This window comes from Salvelinus alpinus, chromosome 12, assembly GCF_045679555.1.
Source record: "Salvelinus alpinus chromosome 12, SLU_Salpinus.1, whole genome shotgun sequence".
Lineage (NCBI taxonomy): Eukaryota > Metazoa > Chordata > Actinopteri > Salmoniformes > Salmonidae > Salvelinus > Salvelinus alpinus.
Window position 1 is genome coordinate 7747645 of NC_092097.1, and position 15125 is coordinate 7762769.

The window sequence follows — 15125 nt, forward strand, 5'->3', positions numbered from 1 at the left end:
TTCCAAAGTTAACCTCAGCCTAGGAGACGGCTCAGTTCATGGTGTAGCAAGTCTTCTGGATCCATCGTCTTCCGGTCGACATGGTCTCCGATCGTGGTCATAAGTTCTCGTCCCAGTTCTGGAAGGCGTTCTGCACCCTCATTGGGTCGTCGGACAGCCTGTCCTTTGGTTTTCACCCCCAAACTAATGGCCAGTCGGAGCGAGCCAATCAGGACCTGGAGACGGTTCTTCGTTGCTGTTTCCTGTGCTCTAGTTTTTGTTTCTTCCTAGTCTTCCCAGTTCTGACCTTTCTGCCTGTCCTGACCCTGATCCTGCCTGCCATCATGTACCTGCCTGACTCTGATTTGGATTACGACTCTCTGCCTGCCTTGTCTTACCTTTTGCCTGCCCCTTGTACTATAATAAAGTGAAATTCGTAGTATCCATCTCATGTGTCTGCATCTGCGTCTTAGCCTGAGCCTTGATAGGTTCTCCTATGGGGACAGCCGAAGAACTCTTTTAGGTTCTACATAGCACCTAATAGTGTATCTGGTGACCTAACCAGGAAGATAGTGGCCCTGCAGTAACTCAGGTCAGAGGTGTTGACCCATGCTATTTTGTTCTTTGAATTTGTAAAGTGATGTCAGACTTTGCTCTGGGGTAAGATGTTAAGATGTTCCTGTTCGAATGCTTTTCTGTGTGTTGTGTGTGTGCGCTTAGAGGTCAACATAACATAGTACGTGTACATTTCTGTGGGAGGGTGTGCATGCTTTTGTACATTCGTGCATGTAGGGGGGCATAAACTTAATCCTTCCCTTTCCCCGCCAAACCTGACATTCATCCCTATTTGGGAGCATCTAGGGTTGTCCAGTCCCAGTCTATGTAAAAATAGACTGAAGTGAAGCCTACGGAGAACACTTGTTTACTCATTGTATGTGATGCAGGCTACCATCTGTTAGCGGGTATCTGCCCACCCATTGTAGACACAGCCAGAGAGGGCCATGTGATCCTCAACAGGGTTTAAAAGCTTATGGTTCCAACAGAGACTGGTATACAATACAATCCCACATTGTCCCCCCATCTCAAGCCCACACTGCACTACTCTGGGTAAGTCTGCATGTTGTGTGTCTACATACAGAATCAATTTCTATGCGGAAACAGTTTAACTCTTTGGCTCTATTGCTTATAGATGGTACACTATGTAAAATAATATGAATTACTATACATTTTATAGATCACAAGGAATATTTGCTTTGATTTTTCTATGCTACTCCACACACATTTACGCAGGTAAATTCTAAAGATGTCAGACACAGAAGAGGTTGAATATGAGTAAGTAAATGACCAGTTCATCAATCGAATCGTCTGTATTCTGTCTACCGGTTGTGATTTATTTGTTGATCAATGCTTGTGAGTGATTCCGTAATGGAATTGGATCATAACACAATTATTTTGATGTGTTATTCTTTCAGGGAGAAAGAACGTAAGTCATTGCATCAATTCAAATATTATCTTGGGGGAAAACAACATATCGAAATGCCGATAAACATACTTTGAGTTAAGACATACTTTATGCAGTAAGGGCTCAGGTGCAGCTACAGGTATGTCAACGTTTCATCATGGGGGATAGTGAAAATCATTTAGAATTTTATTTTATCCATTGCCAATACACAGTATATGATTTTTACAGAACGCTTAAGAATAATCTAGGCACAACTATTTTCTGATGTGATTGTCTAAATACAGTTTAGTGTAAAATATACTTTATACTGATTTATTATTGTTTGTTTACATAGTTCTCCATGCTGCTGTTGTGTTCATGTACTGCTTTCACATGTGGCTGGTACTGTACCTAATGATCTTCCTTCTCTGTGCATGTGGTCAGAAGGAGAGGAGGATATTGTTGGTATGTATTACAAACAATATCTTACAGAACCAGTGAATTTAGTAGGCTGTTTACTATTTAAAAAAAACAATAATGTAATACCATTATTTTGAGTGTAAAATGACATTATTGAATTGTCTGAATTAAAACTTTGAAGCAATTATTAGTTCTGCCACTTTGTTACCCTTTTTACACACCACAGCTTCCTCTACAGCTCGAGTCGCCAAAAAAGCAGAGTCCACTATGCCCCTGGCATCTCCACTAGAGTGCATAAATTAGTCATGGGACTACTGTATAGCTACCGCTGTGGTATAAGCTTCTGCGCCATACAGACAACTTTTGTCTTTGGCCCTCAGGTCGACCATCCTAACCCCACTTCCCTTCCTTGCCGCTGTCTCTGCCTGCCCCCTAAGCACGTTCCCTGGGGAATTGTTTTCTTATGATTTTTTACATGAAAGGTATGCTGGTGCCTGGGTACCCGTCACCTATCTCTATTTCTGTCCCGTCTTGTCGCCATGCTGTTGGGCTTCGGCGCGGCTGTCCCATGTCTCATCCTCATGTGGCGTTAGAGTTGGTGTTATAGTGTTATGTGGGTCAGGTAGTCCAGAATAGGGAACCCTAGGGGAAAGATGCACAATGCCACTCTCGGCCAAGATAGAACTCCTGGCGATGTGGTTCGTGTTTCCCTCTAAGCGGAACAACAGAGTCAGTGTTACCGACTGCTGTGCTCTGACTGGCACTCGGACTGAGGAATGAATGGTGACCTTTGATATTCAGGCATGAAATGCACCGACTGCCACAATGAGAGAGCTTTTAGAGAGCTGTATCACTCTACCTGGAGTGCTGCTCACATTGAGGACACCAATCCTTATGAGGGAATAAAAGGCAGCTGTGCTGTTACGCTCAGTCAATTCACAGTGTGAGGAAAAAGGGTTGACAAACTGGCAGAAATAATTACTTTGATTAAAAGAAAAATAGAATGCTGTCTTTAATTACTACTTTGCCTTTCTAGTTAGTGCGTTGCTTATATTCCTACTCTGTATGCCCATGTCTTGGCTTGAGAATGACTGCTCTGCTCTCACAATATGCGTTGGCTTTGCAACAGACGAAGTGGAGGAGGAGGTTGCTGAGGAGAAGGAGGAGGTAGAATGTAGTGCTGCTTGTGCTCATGCATGCAAGCTAGCTAGCCTAGTAACACCGACAGTAACAACTGTACAAACTGTATACACACACACATTTTTCACCTGTGTGTAATGATCCTGAAAGCATGGCTGTTTCAGTGAAATGCAATTATGTATATTCTCAAGCTGGAATAGGATAGTAGGGTTCAAAGCTCTACATGGCTCTTGATATCAGGGCTCCCGAGTGGCGCAGCGGTCTAAGGCTGCATCTCAGTGCAAGAGGCGTCACTACAGTCCCTGGTTTGAATCCAGGCTGTATCACATCCGGCCCGTGATTGGGAGTCCCATAGGGCGGTGCTCAATTGGCCCAGCATCGTCCGGGTAGGCCGTCATTGTAAATAAGAAATTGTTCCTAACTGACTTGCCTAGTTAAATAAAGGTTACATATTTTTTTAAATAATAAGGTCAGGTTAAATGAAAGATAACAAGGTGAGCACTTTGCTCTATTTAATATTAAATCCAAAACTTTATTTAGAAAATGGAAGCTGTAGTATTTGTTTTTTGAAAAACCACATTCTTGGTGGAAAAAAGAATCACTGCTTGACATGCGTAACGGGGGCGTTAGAAAGGCCTGTATGGATGAGGTACAACACAGCCAGCAGAGGAGAGATGTGAGCAGGGGCTGGAGTGGGGAGGGGTGATCAAGCAGGTCACAGACCTTTTTCTAATCTGGTTTAGCACCGCTGTCCCCCTGGGCTTCCATGGGTCTTATCATGGCTCTATTTCAGTCTCTGCTCTCGGTACCTTTTCACATCTGTCATAGTTGACATTGTATTGACCCTGGCTTCTTTTACCAGACGCCGAGGGGGAGCAGGAGGAAGGAGGTAGGTAAAGGCTTATCAATCAATACCTGGTTATGAAAGAATGTGTGAAAGTTACATTTGTGTGTGAAAGTTAAACATTGACCAGTTTTGCAATGTTCTGTCAAGTACATTTAAATATGTCATTAACTGAGTTCTCCTTTTTCCCCACTCGGGAAGAAGGTTGGGAAAAACCTAAACCAAAGTAAGATTCAAAATTAATCTGGATAATCTGAACTCAGTTTAGGAAATATTTCACATCCAAGAGAACTTGTCTTTTGTATCATCCTCAGACCAGCCTTCATGCCTCAGACCAGCATGGTGCCTCCCAAAATCCCAGATGGAGAGAAAGTGGACTTTGATGTCAGTTTGCCTCACTGTAGCTACACAAGTATACTGAATATAAATAAGGACCTATACTGACCTGGAGTTGGATCAAGTTGCCCCTAACCACTGACAGATATTTTGTCATCACTTAATGGTTAAGATTAGGATAGAGTTGTAGGGGTTATCTGATCCTAGATCTGTGGTTAAATTCAACTTCTACCTCGAGCAACTAACCATGTCCTCCCTGCATGTTTTCTCACCCTGTCCTCTGACCTCTCATCCTTGAACCTGTCCTGCCTGTAGGATATCCACCGCAAGCGTATGGAGAAGGACCTGACTGAGCTGCAGACGCTTATCGAGGCCCATTTTGAGAGTCGCAAGAAGGAAGAAGAGGAGCTCATCAACCTCACTGATCGTATTGTGAGATACTGTTACATCATTCTGCATTCAGATAGCCTACAGTTACATCATTCTGTGTTCAGATAGCCTACTGCTCACTCTGTCATTGCCTCACATACAGTTCTAGTCAAATACTTTTGGTTATGATACATGGGTACATAAATAGGGATATCTGCAGTGGTGGGAAAAGTACCCAATTGTCATACTTAAGTCAAATTAAAGATACCTTAATAGAAAATGACTCAAGTAAAAGTGAAAGTCACCCAGTAAAAAACGAATTGAGAAAAAGTCTAAAAGTATTTGGTTTTAAATATCCTTAAGTTTCAAAAGTAAATGTAATTGCTAAAATGTACTTAAGTATCAAAAGTAAAAGTACAAGTATAAATCATTTAATATTCCTTATATTAAGCAAAGCAGACGGCCACATCTTCTAGTTTTTAATTATTTATGGATAGCCAGGGGCACGCTCCAACTCTCAGACATAATTTACAAATGAAGCATTTGTTTAGTGAGCCCCCCAGATCAGAGGCAGTAGGGATGACCAGGGATGTTCTCTTGATAAGTGTGTGAATTAGACCATTTTCCTGTCCTGCTAAGCATTCAAAATGTATCAAGTACTTGTATGGAGTATAAAGTACATCATTTTCTTTAGGAATGTAGTGAAGTAAAAGTAAAAGTAGTCAAAATATTAATAGTACCCCTAAATTAAAAAAATTAAAAATAAATATTAATAGTAAAGTACAGATACCCCAAAAAACGACATAAGTAGTACTTTAAAGTATTTTTCCTTAAGTACTTTACACCACTGGATATCTGTGCGATGGGGTTATAACTAGTCTAATACTATCCCCTCTGTATCTCAGGAGAAGCGCAGGTCTGAGAGAGCAGAGCAAGTGAGGATCCGAACGGAGAAAGAAAAGGAGCGTCAAAACAGAATAAACGTGAGTATCCCCATTGCAACACAAGGATCGGCAGTGGACAGCGTGAACACTGCACATTAGTAGAAAAGTAGGACAACTGTGGCAATGTTGTGTTTTTCTCTCATCTCCAGGAGGAAAAGGCAAGAAAGGAGGAAGAGGAATTTAAGAAGAAAGCAGAGGATGACGCCAAGAAAAAAAAGGTCCTCACCAACTTGCAGTTCAGCGGGTACAAGGTGATAGAAATCATCCAAAAACACCCTCACAGCACCAGACTTTCTGAATTGTTACCAGAGTCTAATTTATAGCTAATATCTGTACATCTCGTTATACTGTAACTACAGACAGAAAAGAAAGGTGGGCCAAAAAAGAAAACAGAGCGAGAGAAGAAGAGAGCGATCTTAAGTGAACGGCATAATGAGCTGAATATTGACCATCTCAAAGAGGACAAACTGAGGTATGGTTGAGAAAAAACTTTACACTGGCATGTAGTGATAATATACAGTATGAAAGGGGTATTATCCAATAATTAATAATGTTATAATCTCTCCCGAACGAGATGAATGACTACTCTCTCACTGTGCTACAGATATTCGGTTAACCGCTGAGCAGCATTTATAGGATTGTCCTAATTTCCGCTATTTTCGATGATTTCCACTCTCTCCCTCGTGTAGAGAGAAGGCTACTGAACTGTGGAAGTGGATACATCAACTTGAGGCAGAGAAATTTGATCTCCAGTACAAACACTCGCGGCAGAAATATGATGTAAGATTATGCCACTTCCTTTTCATTCCAGACTTTAGCATCAAACTGAAATGAAAAAAATGATATGTGCATATGATTCACATGAAAGTGAAAGTATAAGCATGTTTTTTTTAAACATTTTTAATAAACACCAGCCTTGCTAACTCCTGCGACATGAGTAGGGATTGATATACTACTTCGTATAAATTAACATGCACAACACCACAAAACCTCAACCGAGAGTTCATTCAAGATCTGGTAACTATATCTCAATGGACTTGACAGGGAGGCATAGAAAAGTCAACTGGCTGTGATCCAAGAGAAGTATAAAGACATATGTTAGATGTTGATTAAAGATGTGATTTATTAGGATCCCCATTAGCCGACGCCAATGGCGACAGCTAGTCTTACTGGGGTCCGACACATAACGAAAAAGACGGTACAGACAACAACATAAAGACTTTACAATTGACATACATTTCAAAACATGAACATGTAGTGTGTGTGTAGATGGTTGTATTTACTGTCAAAACTCTCATTTATATAGGTCACCGTACTCAGGAATCGAGTCAGCGATCATCAGAAAGTGTAAGTACAAAAGGCATGACCTAGATACCAGTGGCGGCGTGTGTCGTTTAAAGTTAGGGAGGAGCATGGCCTTATTTCTATTCAAATCCAATAAAATTGTATATGACTGAATATGACTGTCGTTCATATTCCATTCACCCAGCTCTATGTAACATTGGTAGGTTTAGGCTACTAACATGATACTTCAATTTGCCCTATACCGATCATGAGGTTGCTACAACCGGTTGAAATACAAATTGGGGTCATCAAAGTGACAGATAGTGACACATACAATACCGCCTTGCACAGTCTTGCATGTATCTAGCCCGCTGGGGAGTAATCATTCATCTTAACAGTTGCAAAATGGAAAACTAAAACAAGACTTTCTATTGGTCAAAGGTAGGTCCCCTCCCTGTTTCGTTCCATTTTACAGTGTACAGAAGCAGTTTACCAGTTACACCAGAGGGCCCCGGGGCAATAAATGTATAAAACTGAAAGCTTACCTTGACTTGGAAGAGTTGCTCTCTTTGAGTTAACTATTTACCACACTTTATTCACTGCAGCACTAGCTAGCTGTAGCTTATGCTTTCAGCACTATATTAATTCTCTGATACTTTGATTGGATGGACAACATGTCAGTTCATACTGCAAGAGCTCTGATAGGTTGGAGGACATCCTCCGGAAGTCGTCATGATTACAATGTAAGTCTATGGAAGGGGGTGAAAACCATGAGCCTCGTAGGTTTTGAATTGAAGTGAATATACCCAGAGGAGGACGGAAGCTAGCTGTCCTCCGTCTACAATATGGTGCTACCCTAGAGGGTGCTGTTGAGGATACTGTAGACCATTGCAAAACAGTGTGTTTTAATTAGTTACTTGCTGACATTAACATATATAGTATAGTTTTCTCTTTAAAGGATAACTTTCTTAATTTATCACTATATACATGGTCCTGAAATTCACTTAGTAGGATGGTCCTGCCCTTCCTCCTCTGAGGAGCCTCCACTTCTATATGCTTCTTAAACATACACAACACATTCCAAGAATCCTAATTTCCTCCTATATTTTCTATCTTGTCATTTCTTAATCGTATTTGTAATTTCTAAACTCTCGATATTCTGCCTAGTTTCCTTCCAGTAGTGATAATACCCTGCTAAGACTGATAAGCCGTCCCAATGTAGAGGCTCACCTTGAGCCTAATCAAGTTTCTGCCCCCTCCTGTCTTTCCATCCCTTCCACCCTCCGCCTGTTGCCAGTTGTTTGAAGTGAATCTACTAACAGCTGCAGGCTGAGAGGAATTGAGAGGGGCTGAGTGGGGCTGACGCTGTTGCACACCCAGCCCGCCGGGATTCAGACAACAAAGGCCTGGGGGTTAATTAAAGAAAATGGTCTGAGAAGGGAGCAGCCTATAGGGCGCCTGAACAACAAATACAAGCATGCATGTCAACACACACACACACACACACACACACACACACACACACACACACACACACACACACACACACACACACACACACACACACACACACACACACACACACACACACACACACACACACACACACACACACACACACACACACACACACACACACACACACACACACACACACACACACACACACACACACACACACACACACACACACACACACACACACACACACACACACACACACACACACACACACACACACACACACACACACACACACACACACACACACACACACACACACACACACACACACACACACACACACACACACACACACACACACACACACACACACACACACACACACACACACACACACACACACACACACACACACACACACACACACACACACACACACACACACACACACACACACACACACACACACACACACACACACACACACACACACACACACACACACACACACACACACACACACACACACACACACACACACACACACACACACACACACACACACACACACACACACACACACACACACACACACACACACACACACACACACACACACACACACACACACACACACACACACACACACACACACACACACACACACACACACACACACACACACACACACACACACACACACACACACACACACACACACACACACACACACACACACACACACACACACACACACACACACACACACACACACACACACACACACACACACACACACACACACACACACACACACACACACACACACACACACACACACACACACACACACGATACAATGGAACTGCAACAGCTGAAAGGCCAAATCTACCTGTGAGGTCACAACTAGTAATACGCCACACAATAAAATACAGAAGACTTAACACTGGTATTCTAAACATGCCAGACCTACCTTCAGATACCCCATGTAGGATATCTGAAGGCACTATATTTGGGTCTGATCTGACAGTTTTTTTATTTCCCAGACTCTAGTAAACTAGCCTGAGCATGTCAGTACGTGTCCTAAGAAGGACATGAAACAGCTATCATAAGGCTGCGGGCCCCACACTGTTGGATGAAATGGCTATTTCTCAATGGTTTCAGACCTGCACCAATTTGCCAGACTTAATCCCACTTCAATCTGGGTGTTAATCAATACTATCGATATTGCCTAAAACATCAGTGTGTAATTTAATATCTGGGGAGGTGAACCGAATGCTGAAATCACACATTGTGGCATAGTACATGTGGCGATGTGGCGTAATGTGCTGTCTGGTTGCCAGCATAAAGCAAAAAAAATCACTCACCAGAGTAGCTACATAAAATGAGCACGCAGTTATTCTCAGTGGCAGAGTCAAGCTCTATGAATTTGCTTAATCCCTGTCTCATGACACGTTGCTTTCAACAGCCTTTACTGGCTTCTCTCTAAAGGGGCATCACATTCAAACAACCACTGCCAGGGTATGGGGACATGATCTGCACCATGCTACACATGCCTGGGGGCTTACACACATAAAAACACTAAACATGGCTTCAGGGCTTCCTTCAAAGGTTAGAATGAAGGTAACATATTTCAGGAGGAGAAGGCATGGCAGGTTCCGTTGACAATGCATATGAAACGTGCGATGTCTCCCCTTGTAATGCTGTTCCGCATCAGTGGTACACGCGTCCCGGGGATCAGACCACAATGGTTGTGCTGACTCTTCATTCTAATTACTATACGATACATTACCCATGTTTGTATAGTATAGCAGTATATCTGAGAAGGGTAAACCAATTGCCATAGGACAACAAAGCCAAACACTTGGTAAGATTGTTTGTTTTCTGAATTCTTTCTTTCCCTATTGGGTTTATCTATTGGTATTGTACTGCGTTTCCCACTCATACCTTGCCGTGTCAACCTCTCAAGCAATGTAATTAGGTGGCTTGAGTGTGGATTCACTTGGAGACATACTTGTCTTCTTGGCTGGTGGGTGGCCTGGTTGATATAACAGTGTTAACCTTGTGTCTCTTCTCAGTACCAAGGGGACCAGGAGCAAACGGGGCTTGAGGAAATAATGTTGCAGATCAGAATTGAGACCATAGGAGTTCATTCCATTCATACCACCTTGCCCGATGGACATCCTGGCACTCCACAGACAAGGAAGACTTGTGTGACATATGGAATATTTTTCAGAATTTTGGGGGGGGAATTAACTTGTGTGGATTGTTATTTTTAGGGAAAAATGTATCACAATAAACCAAAACAAATATGTTTGAATGTCTCTCTCCTCACGTGTGATGAGCAACAGCATAGATGACTAAGAAGGTAAGATGGGGGTATGCTTGTAATCAATAAGGACTGGGGAGTTTTTCATGATGAAAAAAAAATGCAATGGAGCTATGCACAGGCAAAATCCCAGAGGAAAACCTGGTTCAGTCTGCTTTCCACCTGACACTGGGAGATAAATTCACCTTTTAGCAGGACAATAACCTAAAACTCAAGGCTAAATCTACACTGGAGTTGCTTACCAAAAAGACAGTTTTTACAGTTTTTACTTAAATCTACCTGAAAGTATAGTAGAAAGAGGAGGAAGGGAAGCGCTACTAAGGTACACTATAGTATATTTTGGTAGATAGAAGGTGCTCTTTGGTAAAAGGTGTAAATTGGTCATCAAAAAGAAAGGAGGACCAAGGCACTCTTCATATAATTAATTAAAATGCCTTTATTAGTATGGCATGTGCAAGACCTAAAAATGGTTGTGTAGTAATGATAAACAATACATTTGACAGAGCTTGAAGAATTTTGAAAAGAATAATGGGCAAATGTTGCACAATCCAAGTGTGGAAAGCTCTTAGAGACTTACCCAGAAAGACTCACAGCTGTAATCACTTCTACAAAGTATTGTCTAAAAACATGTTTTCACTTTGTCATTATGGGGTATTGTGTGTAGATGGGTGAGAAAACAAAATATTTGATTAATTTTGAATTCAGGTTTTAACACCACAAAATGTGGAATAAGTCAAGGGGTATGAATACTTTTTGAAGGCACTGTATACATTCATACGCTACACACACATCACAACTGCTGCTACCAGACTCTTATTATAATGCTCAGTTTATAGACTGCCCCCCATCCTCCCCTTCCCCAATACACATGTAAATATTGGACTATAAATTGTGCCTTCCTGTATTATACTTATGCCAAAATGTTTACATTTACTTTATGTTTTATATTCTTATCTTTTAAATCAAATCAAATTGAATTGGTCATACATGGTTAGCAGATGTTAATGCGAGTGTAGCGAAATGCTTGTGCTTCTAGTTTCGACCGTGCAGTAATATCTAACAGGTAATATCTAACAGGTAACAATTTAACAACAACTACACACAAGTGTAAATGAATGAATAAGAATATGTACATATACATATATGGATGAGCGATGGCCGAACGGCATAGAAAAGATGCAGTAGATGGTATAGAGTACAGTATATACATATGAGATGAGTAATGTAGAGTATGTAAACATGATATAAAGTGGCATTGTTTAAAGTGACTAGTGATACATTTATTACATCCAATTTTTTATTATTAAGTGGCTAGAGATTTGAGTCAGTATGTTGGCAGCAGCCACTCAATGTTAGTGATGGCTGTTTAACAGTCTGATGGCCTTGAGATAGAAGCTGTTTTTCAGTCTATCGGTCACAGCTTTGATGCACCTGTACTGACCTCGCTTTCTGGATGATAGCGGGGTGAACAGGCAGTGACTCGGGTGGTTGTTGTCCTTGATAATCTTTTTGGCCTTCCTGTGACATCGGGTGGTGTAGGTGTCCTGGAGGGCAGGTAGTTCGCCCCCGGTGATGCGTTGTGCAGACCTCACTACCCTCTGGAGAGCCTTACGTTTGTGGGCAGAGCAGTTGCCGTACCAGGCGGTGATACAGCCCGACAGGATACTCTCGATTCTGCATCTGTAAAAGTTTTGGTGTTTTTGGTGACAAGCCAAATTTCTTCAGCCTCTTGAGGTTGAAGAGGCACTTTTGTGCCTTCTTCACCACGCTGTCTGTGTGGGTGGACCATTTCAGTTTGTCTGTGATGTGTACGCCGAGGAACTTAAAACTTTCCACACTCTCCACTACTGTCCCGTCGATATGGATAGAGGGGTGCTTCCTCTGCTGTTTCCTGAAGTCCACGATCATCTCCTTTGTTTTGTTGACGTTGAGTGTGAGCTTATTTTGCTGACACCACACTCCGAGGGCCCTCACCTCCTCCCTGTAGGCCACCTTGTCGTTGTTGGTATTAAAGCCTACCACTGTAGTGTCGTCTGCAAACTTGATGATTGAGTTGGAGGCGTGCATGGCCACACAGTCATGGGTGAACAGGGAGTACATGAGAGGGTTGAGAATGCACCCTTGTGGGGCCCCAGTGTTGAGGATCAGCGGGGTGGAGATGTTGTTTCCTACACTCACCACCTGGGGACGGCCCGTCAGAAAGTCCAGGACCCAGTTGCACAGGGCGGGGTCGAGACCCATGGTCTCGAGCTTAATGATGAGTTTGGAGGGTACTATGGTGTTAAATGCTGAGCTGTAATCGATGAACAGCATTCTTACATAGGTATTCCTCTTGTCCAGATGGATTAGAGCAGTGTGCAGTGTGATTGCGATTGCGTCGTCTGTGGACCTATTGGGGTGGTAAGCAAATTGGAATGGATCTAGGGTGTCATGTATGGGGGAGGTGATATGATCCTTGACTAGTCTCTTAAAGCACTTCATGATGACAGAAGTGAGTGCTACGGGTCGATAGTTGTTTAGCTCAGTTACTTTTAGCTTTCTTAGGAACAGGAACAATGGTGGCCCTCTTGAAACATGTGGGAACAGCAGACTGGGATAGGGATTGATTGAATATGTCCGTAAACACACCAGCCAGCTGGTATGCGCATGCTTGAGGACGCGGCTAGGGATGCCGTCTGGGCCAGCAGCCTTGCGAGGGTTAACACATTTAAATGTTTTACTCAAGTTGGCTGCGGTATAGGAGAGCCTGCAGGTTTTGGTAGCGGGTAGCGGGCCTTTGTCTCTATACTGACGCTTAGCTTGTTTGATTGCCTTGCGGAGGGAATAGCTACACTGTTTGTATTTGGTCATGTTTCTGGTTACCTTGCCCTGATTAAATGCAGTGGTTCGCACTTTCAGTTTTGCGTGAATAATGCCATCAATACACGGTTTCTGGTTGGGGAACGTTTTAATAGTTACCGTGGCTACAACATCACCGATGCACTTGCTAATTAACTCGCTCACCGAATCAGCGTATACATCAATGTTGTTGTCCGATGCTATCCAGAACATATCCCAGTCCACATGAGCGTTGAACAGATCTGAGCACGGATCATGTTTTAGTTTCTGTCTATAGGCTGGGAGCAACAAAATGGAGTCGTGGTCAGATTTGCCTAAATGTTTTAGAATGTTTTATTGTTGTAATGTTTTATTGTTGTTCCTTTGTCGAGAAGGAATCTGCAAGTAAGCATTTCATTGGACATTGTATACCATGCGTATCCCGTATTACTGCAACTCGCTGTTGGCTGGGCTCCCTGCCTGTGCCATTAAACCCCTACAACTCATCCAGAACGCCGCAGCCCGTCTGGTGTTCAACCTTCCCAAGTTCTCTCACGTCACCCCGCTCCTCCGCTCTCTCCACTGGCTTCCAGTTGAAGCTCGCATCCGCTACAAGACCATGGTGCTTGCCTACGGAGCTGTGAGGGGAACGGCACCTCAGTACCTTCAGGCTCTGATCAGGCCCTACACCCAAACAAGGGCACTGCGTTCATCCACCTCTGGCCTGCTCGCCTCCCTACCACTGAGGAAGTACAGTTCCCGCTCAGCCCAGTCAAAACTGTTCGCTGCTCTGGCACCCCAATGGTGGAACAAACTCCCTCACGACGCCAGGACAGCGGAGTCAATCACCACCTTCCGGAGACACCTGAAACCCCACCTCTTCAAGGAATACCTAGGATAGGATAAAGTAATCCCTCTGACCCCCCCCCCCCCCTTAAAAGATTTAGATGCACTATTGTAAAGTGGTTGTTCCACTGGATGTCATAAGGTGAATGCACCAATTTGTAAGTCGCTCTGGATAAGAGCGTCTGCTAAATGACTTAAATGTAAATGTACATACGACTAAAACAACTAAGCCTACAAAATTACTAGTTAGACATTTTACGACTTCTGGTGTGTTCTTAATTCAACCTGGAGTGCCAGAATGCACACACAAATTCAGAGCGTTGTCAGATTGTCCATTTAAATTCAGACCTCTCGGAGCGCACACTGGATGCTTTGGCCGAGGAGTAGGGTTGGTTTGAGCGTACTGGCCTTACAATGTGAGTCAAGCATCGAAACTAATGTTGGATAGCTTGCTAGCTACTTCCAGACACAAATGAGACCACTCTGACCATTTTACTCGCCCTAGCAGAGCTGGTTAGGCAGTTTTCATGTTATCCAGAGAGTTCAATGTTTGTAAACTATGTAAATGTAAACAAACACATGGTTAAAACTATAGTTTCTATGTCATTGCATCCATAACTCGGTTTATGAATATAACAGTGGTTTATTTCTCCAGGCCCATCCCTCAGATTTGTACCAAAACAGAAGTGTGGTGACTGCTTTGTTATTGTTTCAGCTAAGGACTGTAGCTTAAAGGTAAGGGTTAGGCTTAGGTAAATGCATAGCAGTTAACTTTGGGTGAGCATACCGCCGTTTGCCACTATTCATTTTCTGCCAGTTAAATATACTGCCTAGTTCATAATTAGACAATGAAACACTGAAGGTGGAAGAATGATGTCACAGGGTGGTTCTTCACAAGATCCAGACAGTACA

General features: G+C 42.9%; 1 protein-coding gene across 8 annotated transcripts; it reads left to right on the forward strand.

The window, feature by feature from the left end:
• Window positions 1–926: 926 nt before the first annotated feature.
• On the forward strand, window positions 927–10535 carry LOC139535411 (troponin T, cardiac muscle isoforms-like). 8 transcript variants are annotated; one of them, XM_071334790.1, is made up of 13 exons: window positions 940–1086; window positions 1270–1326; window positions 1865–1885; window positions 3843–3869; window positions 4026–4050; window positions 4139–4208; window positions 4476–4592; window positions 5435–5512; window positions 5623–5724; window positions 5833–5945; window positions 6163–6253; window positions 6780–6820; window positions 10300–10535. In XM_071334790.1, the coding sequence occupies exons 2-13, from the start codon at window positions 1320–1322 to the stop codon at window positions 10337–10339; spliced, it is 732 nt and encodes a 243-aa protein (XP_071190891.1). In that variant the 5' UTR covers window positions 940–1086; window positions 1270–1319; the 3' UTR covers window positions 10340–10535. The 8 variants fall into 8 exon arrangements, with proteins under 8 accessions (XP_071190896.1, XP_071190891.1, XP_071190894.1 ...); XM_071334793.1 differs by lacking the exon at window positions 1865–1885 and having other exon boundaries at window positions 974–1086; window positions 1270–1346; XM_071334796.1 differs by lacking the exon at window positions 4026–4050 and having other exon boundaries at window positions 974–1086; window positions 1270–1315; window positions 3843–3898; window positions 4144–4208.
• Window positions 10536–15125: the final 4590 nt, after the last annotated feature.

Coding starts and splice junctions, on each gene's coding strand:
- LOC139535411 (XM_071334789.1), top strand. CDS start 1,855: ATGTGGTCAGAAGGAGAGGAGGATATTGTTG. Junction 5,725..5,832: donor TGCAGTTCAGCGGGTACAAG/GTGATAGAAATC, acceptor CTGTAACTACAG/ACAGAAAAGAAAGGTGGGCC. Junction 6,254..6,779: donor ACTCGCGGCAGAAATATGAT/GTAAGATTATGC, acceptor TCATTTATATAG/GTCACCGTACTCAGGAATCG.